Genomic DNA, 12123 nt, shown 5'->3' on the forward strand with positions numbered 1-12123 from the left:
CTCACCCGGTAGTTGCTGGAGCCCACCCAGCCGGTGAGCGCGTCCACGGTCTTGCCCAGGCGGCCCGGGTCCTCGTCCAGGTCGGGGAGGGCGCCGGGGCTGGCGAGGTAGAGCAGCAGCTCCTGGCCGCCCTGCAGCCGGCCGCCCACGTCCTTCTGCTGCACCTGGGCGCTGAAGTACTCCATGCTGCGCGGCTCCATGGCCGCCGCCGCCGGCCGGCGAGGGGCCGACCTCCGCCGAGCGCCGCCAGCCGCCGGTGCGGGCCCCGCCGGAGCGGGTCGGGGCGCAGCGGGCGGCGGGAGCGGCGCCGAGCGCCCGGCGGCCCCCGAACTAGTCAAACTCGGCGCCCCCCGAGCCCCAGCCCGCTTCAGAGGCCGCGGCCGCCGGCGACGTCAGCGCGCGTGTGACGTCAGCGCGGCGCCGCCGGGAGCCCGCCGTCCGGCTCGAGGTCGGCAATGGCGGAGTCGGCCATGGCGGGGCCGGGGGGCGGCGGGGACACGGGGGGCGGCGGGGACACGGGGGGGTCGGCCATGGCGGGGCCGGGGGGCGGCGGGGACACGGGGGGCGGCGGGGACACGGGGGGCGGCGGGGACACGGGGGGCGGCGGGGACACGGGGGGGTCGGCCATGGCGGGGCCGGGGGGCGGCGGGGTTGGGGACACGGGGTGGGCCGTGGCGGGGCCGGGGGGCGGCGGGGACACGGGGGACGGCGGGGACACGGGGGGCGGCGGGGACACGGGGGGGTCGGCCATGGCGGGGCCGGGGGGCGGCGGGGACACGGGGGGCGGCGGGGACACGGGGGGGTCGGCCATGGCGGGGCCGGGGGGCGGCGGGGACACGGGGGGGCCGGCCATGGCGGGGCCGGGGGGCGGCGGGGACACGGGGGGCGGCGGGGACACGGGGGGCGGCGGGGACACGGGGGGGTCGGCCATGGCGGGGCCGGGGGGCGGCGGGGTTGGGGACACGGGGTGGGCCGTGGCGGGGCCGGGGGGCGGCGGGGACACGGGGGACGGCGGGGCCGGGGGGCGGCGGGGCGCTTCGCGGGAGGCTGCCCCGGTCTCCATCTGGCGCCCTTCCTCGGGCTGGGAGACGTGGGAGCGCTTTCCCGCTGCTCCTGAGATGTCTGATACCTGGACCCTCCTTTCCCACCCCACAACCATGAAAACTAAAACCTTGCACGGAAGAACCCGAGACTATGGCCCCGGACAGCCCGATAACTCAGAACTGAAATCACCCCAGAAGTCCACCTTTCAGCCAAAGATTAAACAGGCCTCTAAAACGGTAACTCACGTCAGGAACGTGCTTCTCAGCTCAGTTATAGGAAACCAGATGGGCAACACCTGCCCAAAAGCAAAGCCAAGAAGGCAGGAAGGGACGGGAAAACTGGACGAATGGACACGGGGGGACCGGGGTGGAACGGGAAAGGGGGTGCGTGAGACAATGCCAGGATTGCAACCAATGTCACAAAATAATTTGTAAAGTATTCGAGTGAGAAACTAATTTGTGCTGTAAACTTACACCTAAAACACAATTTTAAAAAAACCTTGCAAAATGTCCTTTAATAACCTTCTTCATAGAAAATAGTGTGACCTCCTACTTCCAACCACCACATACAGTCAAATCACGCTGTAATACCTTTTTTTTTAAAGGTTTAATTTATATAGAGTAAAATGCACAGGTTTTTAACTGTGTTGTGTAAAAATATATACAACAACGTGGACAAAATCAGTGGTGTTCACATCCTTCAAGTTGTGCCACCTTTCCTGGCAACCTTTTCCAAACTACTTCACCATCGTTAATACAAACTTACTGCCCCCCCAAGCTTCTCATCTATCTTTTCAAGTTGTTGTCAGTTTGATCCCGTATAGATAATTCTTTAAAGCAGGGTAATGCTCAATGCAGGCATTCTATTCTAATTAGGCTAAGCTATTATTTGGTTCAAAGATGACTTCAGGGGATAGCTTTGGTTCAAGGTTTAAAGATTTCCTCAGGGTAATAGTTTCAGGGGGTCATCTGGCCTCAATGGCTCCAGAAATTGTGGATTCCACGAGAATTTGAAATTCTCTTCTGCAAAACACAGATTTTAAGTGTACAGTCCGTGAGGTTTGACAAATATATTCACCCTGAAACCACCACCCCAGTCAAGATCCAGCACATCTGCATCACCCCAGAAGGTTCCATCATGAGGCTACCCAGTCAGTAGCCACACATTCACCACGAAATGCAAACCTGATGTCTACTACCACAGCATAATTTTTCATGCCTTTGAACTTCACACATAACCTCATATAGTAGGAACTTCTTGAGTTTGACTTCTTTAGCTTAGCATAATGTTTTGAAATTGATTCGTGTTGTTGGTTTATCACTAATTTCTTGTTAAGTAGTATTCCATTGTATATTCATTAAAAAAAAAAAAAAAAAAAACTTGCCGAAGAGTCTATTCTGACTCATACCCACCCCATAGATACACAATACCACAACTTGTTTATCCATTCATCTGTTGATGGACATTCGGACTGTTGCCAACGTTTGACAATTATGAATAAAGCTGCTGCGACCATTCCGGAAAAAGTCTCTGTATGAACGTATGTTTTCATTTCTTTTCAGTAAATACCTAGGCACCTAGGAGTGTAATTACTAGGTCTTAGGGTAAGTGTGGGGCCCTGGTGGCACAGTGTTTAAGCAATTGGCTGCTAACTGGAAGGTCAGCAGTTTGAACCCACCAGCCATTCTGTGGGGAAAAAATGTGGGAAAAAGATGTGGCGATCTGCTTCTTAAAGACGACAGCCTTAGAAACTCTGTGGGGCAGTTCTGCTCTGTCCTGTAAGGTTGTTACGAGTTGGAATCAACTCAAGGTCAGGGGGTTTAACAGGTAGGATAAGCGCGGAGTCCCTGGTGGTGCAAACGGTTAGCAGCGCTCAGAAGCTGCCTTGAAGGTTGGTGGCTTGAGCATACCCAGAGGTGCCCCAGGAGAAAGGCCTAGAGTGATACTTCCTGAAAAAACAGCTCTTGAAGAATTCTATGCAGCACAGTTCTGCTCTGACACACGTGGGGTCCCCGTGAGTCAGAGTCTACCCCACAGCAGCTGGCTGTAAACCGACAGTTTTCCAAAGTGGCTGAGCCGGATGACACTTCTAGCACCCGTGTTTAGGGACCGAGTTGCTCTACGTCCAGGCAACAGCTGGTGCGGTCAGGGTTATCAGGTTTAGCTAGTCCAGTGGGTGTGACGTGGTCTGTGTTGCTGGCCGCTGTGGAGTTGGCCTCTGACTCATGGCGACCCCAAGCACAATACAACCAAACTAAACTCTGCCGGATCCTGGGCATTCCTACGATCGGCTGGAGTTTGGACTGTTGTGACCCATAGGGTTTTCACCAACTGATTTTCAGAATCAGGTCACCAGGCCTTTCTTCCCAGCCCATCTTAGTCCAGAAGCTCTGTGGGAACCTGTTTAGCATCATAACAACGCAGAAGCCTCCACTGATGATGAGTGGTGGCTGCACCCGAGGTGCAGTGGCCGGGAATCAACCTGGGTCTCCCACGTGAAAGGCGAGAATTCTACCACTGAACCAGCACTGCCCCAGGGTGGTCTATAATACATTCTAAATCCACACTGTATCTTCCTGACAGTTTACTCCCTAGTAAACACAAATAATGGGTGCTCAATCAATTTAAGTTGGATGAGTGAATGAATTAAACAAAAATTGGCATTTGAAATGTTCACAACAGCTAAATAATAATAATAAAAGAAACAGAATCTCCGAATTCAAGATAACCTGTTTTCTATTTTTGTTCAGAAACTTTTTCTATTTTTCTGTATTTTCCATTGAATTGTATTCTAAAGTTTCTTCCGTCTTTAATTGGCTGTGATTTCCTTGAAACTGGGCCTCCATCAAGTAAACTGTGGTAACTATCCCTTGGGTGCCTAAAGTCCCATTCTAAAAGGGTTGCAGAAGAAATTTAAGAGGGTTCTGACCACAACAAGCCAACGCTTTAGTTGCTGGTGGCCAGCTGTGGTATGAAAGGAGCCCTGGTGGCATAGTGGTTAAAGTGCTTGGCTGCTAACCAAAAGGTTGGCAGTTCAAACCCACCAGCCACTCCACAGTAGAAAGATAGCAGTCTGCTTCCGTAAAGACTACAGCCTTGGAAACCCTATCTACCCTATGAGTCAAAACTGACTTGACGGCAATGGGATTTTTTTTTTTTTTGGTTGGAGTGTGTGGTATAAAAACTAAAACAAAAATTGCAACTCTGAAAAGGACAAATATTGTATAAGACCACTATTATAAGATCTTGAGAAATAGTATAAACTGAGAACACATACTTTTGTGGTAACGGGGGGAGGGAGGGAGGGTGGGAGAGGGTTTTTTACTGATTAATTAGTAGATAATAACTGCTTTAGGTGAAGGGAAGGACAATACTCAATACATGGAAGGTCAGCTCAACTGGACTGGACCAAAAGCAAAGAAGTTTCTGGGATAAAATGAATGCTTCAAAGGTCAGCAGAGCAAGGGCGGTGGTTTGGGGACCATGGTTTAAGGGGACTTCTAAGTCAATTGGCAAAATAATTCTATTATGAAAACATTCTGCATCCCACTTTGAAATGTGGCGTCTGGGGTCTTAAATGCTAAGAAGCGGCCATCTAAGATGCATCAATTGGTCTCAACCCACCTGAATCAAAGGAGAATGAAGAACACCAAGGTCACACGATAACTAAGAGCCCAAGAGACAGAAAGGGCCACATGAACCAGAGACCTACATCACCCTGAGACCAGAAGAACTAGATGGTGCCTGGCCACAACCGATGACTGCCCTGACAGGGAGCACAACAGAGAACCCCTGAGGGAGCAGGAGATCAGTGGGATGCAGACTCCAAATTCTCACAAAAAGACCAGACTTAATGGTCTGACTGAGACTAGAGGAATCCCGGCGGTCATGGTCCCCAAACCTTCTGTTGGCCCAGGACAGGAACAATTCCCGAAGACAACTCATCAGACATGAAAGGGACTGGACAGTGGGTAGGAGAGAGATGCTGATGAAGGGTGAGCTAATTATATCAGGTGGACACTTGAGATTGTGTTGGCATCTCCTGTCTGGAGGGGGGATGGGAGGATAGAGAGACTGGAAGGGCTGACACATCAGGGGGAGAGCAAGTGGGAGTACGGAGTAAGGTGTATATAAACTTACATGTGACAGTCTGACTTGATTTGTAAACGTTGACTTGAAGCTCAATAAAAGTTAATAAAAAAAAAAAAATTGCAACTCTGGGTTCCAAATTCAGCCTGCTTGTCCCTATGACCAAAAGCGACCCCTGTTCTCGGCCTGGGTTGTCTCTATTCACCTTTCTGAGCTTCCGTAACTCAACCATCATACTAGATGGCCTTTAAGTTATAACTAGACAGTCTAGTTGTGATGTGATGGCATTTGCATAACCCCAACAGCAGCTGCAAAATGCTTAGTAAACACTGGTTACTGTTAACCTGTATGTACCCTGTGTCTCATTAATTCATTAAACAAACAGCTTCTGAGTACATTATGTGCCAGGCATTGTACCGATTTCATAGACACTAAGTTCATTTGGAAACCCTGGTGGCATAGTGGTTAAGTGCTACAGCTGCTAACCAAAAGGTCGGCAGTTCGAATCCACCAGATGCTGCTTGGAAACTCTGTGGGGCAGGTCTACTGTGTCCTATAGGGTCGCTATGAGTCGGAACTGACTCGATGGCAATGGGTTTGGTTTGGTTGGTTTAAGTTCAGTTAGACCTGGTCTCTGTCCACAGCAAATGCAAATCGAGACCAGAAAATCAACATTTCCAGGACACTATGATTGAGCAGGAGCTCTGGAGACATACTGGTTAAGAGCTTGGCTGCTAACCAAAAGGTTAGCAGTTCAAATCCACCAGCCACTGCTTGGAAACCGTATGGGGCAGTTCTACTCTCTCCTATAGGGTTGCTATGAGTCGGAATCAATGCTGCAGCACCTAACAGCAACAACAATCAAGTAAGGGGCCCTGGTAGCACAAGGGTTAAGAGCTGGGGCCGCTAGCCAAAAAATTGGCAGTTCAAACCCACCTAGCAGCTCTGCAGGAGAAAAGACCTGGTGATCTGCTCCTGTGAAGATTACAGCTAAGAAAACCCTATGGGGCAGTTCTACTCTGTCTCATTGGGTCTCTATGAGTCAAAATTGACTTAACAACAACAACATGAAGGAGCAAACAGGGAGTTTTTGAAAGCCCAGATGAGTCACCTTATCTAGATGGCACTGAGAATAGAGGTAGAAGAGTTGGAAACCAGGGAAAACTTCCAGGAGGCCCTTATATTTAAATTGAATTTTGAAGATAAGTAGGAATTAGCTAATTAAGGAAGTGGTGGCCTGGGGAATAGCATGTTTATCTACAAGATATAGCCTTGACTATTTTCATTTTAAATGTGTGTTATTAAGTGCCTGCTACAAAATTTACATCTTTATCTTTATCACTGTTGTCTGTTCTAGGTTAAATATCCTCAGAGCAGAAACTTCCCAAACTTCCTAGTTCACAATGCTCCTAGTGGCTCAGCCATTTTTTCACAGCACTCCTAAAGAAATACCTAAGAGATACCACTTAATAACAGTAAGGTTCGAATAACTCAGTGATTATTCATGTCGGTTAAGTGCTTGGTTGCTGACCGTAAGGTTAGTGGTTCAAACACACACAGCAGCTCCACGGGAGAAAGACCTGGCAATCTGCTTCTGTAAAGATTACAGCCTAGAAAAACCCTACAGAGCAGTTCTACTCTGTCACAGGGGGCTGCCAAATCGACTTGATGGTACCTAACAACAGCTTAATAGCCATAGGAAAAAATAATACACTTAAATTGAAAAAAAATTGTTCTATTTCCTTCTTAAATGACCACAATTCCTTACTGATGGGATACGTCCACCTGTTGGTCGCTGCACAGGTTTGCAAACCTTGGAATCAGATTGAACACCAGCACCATCATATCCCGTTGCACACTGATTTTCACACAGTACCTGCTGTTTTATTGCAGCAACCACAGAAAACACAGCCTTACAAACATAGAGTATCAATGAAAGAAATGTACCACGATCCATTGTTGGAATTGTGAACTTCTGGAAGCCAGTCGTTCAGCCCATGTCTGAGAGACGTCAAATACCACCAGTTTCCCTTTACGTTTTAAAACATTCAGGTGTGCTCCTAGTGACTTTGCTACAGCTACCCGAAGGTGCCTCAGCCTTCAGTTTAGGAACCATAGAAGATGATGTCTAACAATGCCTAAGCTATCAGAGAGACAAGAAGAGACAGGAAGAAGGCATGGGTCCAGTGAGAACTGGGCTTCACAAGGCTGCTGCCAGAGAGCCCAGCCTGACATGCGTTAGGTCTTTCATAATCCTCCAAACAATCCTATATTTTAGAGACGGGAAAGCTGAGGCTCAGGGACCCTAGCTCAATCGTGTAGCTAAAAGTAGCTAGAGAGGTTCAAATCCATGATTCAAACCCAGGATATCTGGCCTCTTGTGGTCTCCCAAATAGATAGTCTTAAAGGAAAGAACAACCACCCATCTGTCAGTTTGTCATACTGTGGTGGGTTATGTGTTGCTGTGACGCTGGAAGCCATGCCACTGGTAGTTCAAATACCAGCAGGGTCACCCACGTGGACAGGTTATAGTGGAGCGTCCAGGCTAAGATTAGGAAGGAAAAAAGCCTGGTGATCTCTTATGAAGGTTAGCGAATAAAAACCCGATGGATCACGACAGAGCAATACTTGATACAGCGCTGGAAGATAGACTGGAAGGCACAAGACGGACTCCAACGATAGCCAAGATGGTGGGAGACGAGGCAGCATTCCATTCTTGTACACGGGGTTGCCATGTGTTGGAGCTAACTCGACAACAACTAACAACAACAACAAAGTGAAAAAAAAGTTTGCAATTAACTACCAAAATAATAACACTCCCTGTAAAACTTATTGCATCTCTTTGAATATCTATATAGTATTTCCACTGTCATTCTCTGAATTGCTGTGGGAAAAAAAAAAAAAAAGAAGGGGGTAGAAATGCGGAACAGGATTTCAGTCTCATGGAACCCAGACTTTCCGGAGCCCTTGAGGTTGGATGAACCCATGAAAATATTGCCCTGAGATAATCTTAAAACCTTAAATAAAAAATATCCCCTGGAGTCTTCTTTAAACCAAACACTAGTTTAGTTTAGCTGATAAAGAATGTCTGTCTTGAACACTGTGGTCTTTTAAAGAACTGTCTATTATGGGTTCAGAATGACAATAATAGCTGAAAAGAGGAGCTAGAAAGCTCCAGGGGAAATGTGTTTATGTTAATGGGGGAGGAACACTCTGGAAAAGTAAAGTAAGAATGATTGTACAACTTGAAGAATGTAATAGAATTTTAGGAAAGAAAATGGTGGAGGAAATACCTACAATCTTTTGTAATCAGTCACCAAAATGTATCAGGGAGCACAAGTCTATTTTTAGCTGGCAACAAGACTGAAATAGGTCCTTTAAATACAGGAGACTGACTTCCTGACCTATTTGTCCGTAATTCATGGTAATAGCGGAAACTCTGAGTAGACTTTGTTCTGACACTGAATTTTATTTTCCATACAAAGGCTAAGAGGCAGAAATCACCACGCTGCCTGTTTGAAACCATATGTCAGCAAATATCCATCAAGAAGGGCACTGTGTTAGGTGTTGGGGTGGGGGGTGGGATGAGAATGGGACCAGAGTGGGTCACCGAGGGTGTATTACGGTATTTCCTCAAAGGTTAAGAGAGAAATGTTCATAGCAGCACAAACAGGAAGCAAAGTATTTTTTTTTCTTTTCATTGGTAGTTGTTCTGTATAATATGCAAGCAAAACAAGAGTTTACCAACTGGAAAATAGATAACTCTAGTATATTCACAATGGAATTCTACAAAGCAATAAAAAAAAAAACTCGATAATGAAGATTGTCTTAGTCATCTAGTGCTGCTGTAACAGAAATACCACAAGTGGATGGCTTTAACAACGAGTTTATTTCCTCGTAGTTAAGTAGGCTAAAAGTCCAAATTCAGGGCATTAGCTCCAGGGGAAGGCTTTCTCTCTCTGTTGGGTCTGGAGGAAGGCCCTTGTCCTCAATCTTCCCCTGGTCAAGGAGCTTCTCAGGTGCAGGGATCCGGGTACAAAGGATGTGCTCTGCTCCCAGTGCTGCTTTCTTGGTGGTGTGAGGTCCCCACTCTCTGCTTGCTTCCCTTTCGTTTTTATCTCTTGAGAGAAAAAAGGCGGTGAAGGCCAATCTCAGGGAAACTCCCTTTAAACTGGATCAGGGATGTGACCTGGGTAAGGGTGTTACAATCCCTTCCTAATCCTCTTCAACATAAAATTACAATCACAAAATGGAGCATAACCACACCATACTGGGAATCATGGCCTAACCAAGTTGACACATATTTTGGGGGAACACAATTCAATCCATGACAAAGATGAATCTGAAAAACACCATGTTGAGTGAGAGAAGCAAGACACGAAAGAGTATATACTGTATGATTATATTTCTGAGAAGTTCTAATACAGGAAAATCTTACTGATAGTGACAGAAGTTAGAAGAGGGGTTATCACAAAGGTGAAGTTGGTGGGTACTGACTAGGAAAGAGCGGAGAACTCTCTGCAGTGATGGCAATGTTCTACCTCTTGATCCCGGTGGAGATGGTGGGAGTCAATGTAGAGGGAAAAATCAGCAAGGTCTGCACTTAAGATTAGGATACGTGACGCATTTTCTATATGTATATTATACCTAATAAAACCAACATCCAAATAAAAGGTTAAAAGCAAGAGATTAAAAGAAAAACAAAACAAAAAAAAGGTTGAGAGAGTTGTGGTCTATCTATCACAGCACCGTCCAACAGGAATATAATGTGAGCCACAAACATAAATTTTCTAATAGCCGTATTTTAAAAAGTAAAAAGAAACATACGAGAGTATATTTAACAATACATAAATTGGAGCCCTAGTGGCACAATTATATTTAATAATACTTCATTTAATGACAGCTAATTTTTTAATAATACTTAATAAACTATAGGTGATGATATTTTGTTAAATATTGTATCTCCTAATATTATTTATTATATTTAATAATAGTTTATTAATACCTAAATATTGTTATAATCTGTGATAAAAATAAAATTACTGATAAAAAATTTACAAGTGGGACAGCATAGGTCTGTTGAAAATAGTACCAATTAAGATTTAGAAGATCTAAGTTCTGCTATTACCAGCTTGTCAACTTAAGTCATCTACTAACTTTATTGAGCTTCAGTGTTTCAGTCTATATAATGGGGGTTAATAATGATTGTTGGGAAAAACACTCCTCCATGGCTATCTTCTACTTCTATAAGTCTTGCTGGATATGCCAAGAATGCAAGGTCTTGATCACTCATCAGCTGGGGTGTTTCTCAGTGTTATATTTGCAGCAAGCGCCCTTGAGGGATGAAGAAACGTCTTCCTCTAGGACAAAGAGCACACTTACTTACTGCTTACTATAAAATCGTGGGTTTCCCAAGGTTAGTGTTTCTCTCCTGTAACACACCACCATGGGAACTGGAAGGCCAGGAGAAGCAATGCAAACATGAAGCTGATGCTGCTTGCTGTACTAAGAGTAAAAAAGTCCCTTGGCTCTGACCCAGGAATCTATTGCATCCATCAAACAGTAACAGGCTAAGTTATTGGCTTATAAGTATGATAAAATCAAATCCCATAGCTGACAACCAAAGGCTATTTATTTTCTTGTAAAGATCAAGTATATCTATTAGGAGGTGAAAGACTCCATAAATGTAGTAAATTACATTTAAATATCATTATTAGACAAAATGTAATTAACCCCTAGGCAAATGGAACCCAACTGTTAAGGAGGTTCAGCTAAAAAGATCAGAGAAAGCTTCATAGGCTGTCCTTAAAAGTAATAAATGATGGCATATACCTGCCCCAGCAGTATTTGCTATAAAATTATTTCTGGAGTAAATATTATTTTCTCATTGATTTCCAAAGTAAGAACATCAGAGGTGGTTTTCCAATGAGTAGAATACTTTGTTGAAGAAAGCGGCTGGTAGTTAAATTGAAGACTGGGTTGAAGATGCTCTGTGAGCACTGAAGTTTCCATCACTCTGCCTGTTGGGAGGGCTCTGTTCACCTCTGTGCCACCAATGGCTTCAATTCTCCTAACTTCCCACTATAACCCCGAAGTGCAGAAGGGCTTATTCCCATAATCCTTTAATTGGGAAATACTCTTGGGCCCCTCTTATGGATTGAGTTATGTTCCCCCAAAATATGTATTGTAAATCGTAACCTCTATGCCTATGGTTATAATCCCATATGGGAGTGGGCTGTCTTTGTTATGTTAATTAGGCAGGATTAGGGTAGGGTATCTTTTGAGTCCGTCTCCGAGACATATAAAAAGAGATTAAACAAGAAAGGCAGAGAGAGAGATGGGGAAAGAGAGACTCCAAGACACAAGGAGATCTCCAAGTAACCAGGAAGTAGAAGCTGAAGAGACAAAGACCTTCCTACAGAGCTGACAGAGAGAGAAAGCCTTACCCTAGAGCCAGCACCCTAAATTTGGACTTCTAGCCTCCTAAACTGAGAAAATGAATTTGTTTCTTAAAGCCACCCACTTGTGGTGTTTCCCTTATAGCAGCACTGGGTAACTATGACAGCCCCTTACCACTTTTTTAAAAGGTAATTCAAATTCAGAAGGAACTTAAATTCTTTTACTGGAGAAGAATTTAACTCCAAATGTCTAACTGTAAAAATGCATCTATTGTAACACTAAATGTGGAAATATTCGTAAGTGTATACAGCCCAAGGTGGGAGAAATTACACTCCCATGGAAGCTTCCTGAGAAGCTTCTTGACATAGGAAGGAATGAGATGAGTGGGAACATGGATAAGCATTTCAGCAAGGAGAGGCATAGAGCATAGAGGGAATTCCAGCCTTGGGAAGGAAACTGGATGCAGAGGCAGGAAAGCCAGGAGGAGCTCAGCAATGGTGGCCAGGTCAGCTCAGCTGGTTCTCAGGACCTATGTAAGTGGAGTTCTTATTGGAATTTTTCTTTAAACCCTAAAAAGGTTATATGACATTC

General features: G+C 45.8%; 1 protein-coding gene across 9 annotated transcripts in view; it reads right to left on the reverse strand.

Moving 5' to 3' along the window:
- The window catches only part of CLASP2 (cytoplasmic linker associated protein 2), a 186655-nt gene extending 186440 nt beyond the window's left edge, over positions 1-215 (reverse strand). For all 9 annotated transcript variants that reach the window (XM_064277442.1, XM_064277439.1, XM_064277447.1 and 6 more), the window contains exon 1: positions 6-215. In XM_064277442.1, the coding sequence (XP_064133512.1) occupies positions 6-200 (195 nt within the window). In that variant the 5' untranslated portion in view covers positions 201-215. The remainder of the gene's footprint in view (positions 1-5) is intronic.
- Positions 216-12123: the final 11908 nt, after the last annotated feature.

This window comes from Loxodonta africana, chromosome 27 (genome assembly GCF_030014295.1).
Source record: "Loxodonta africana isolate mLoxAfr1 chromosome 27, mLoxAfr1.hap2, whole genome shotgun sequence".
NCBI classification, from domain to species: domain Eukaryota; kingdom Metazoa; phylum Chordata; class Mammalia; order Proboscidea; family Elephantidae; genus Loxodonta; species Loxodonta africana.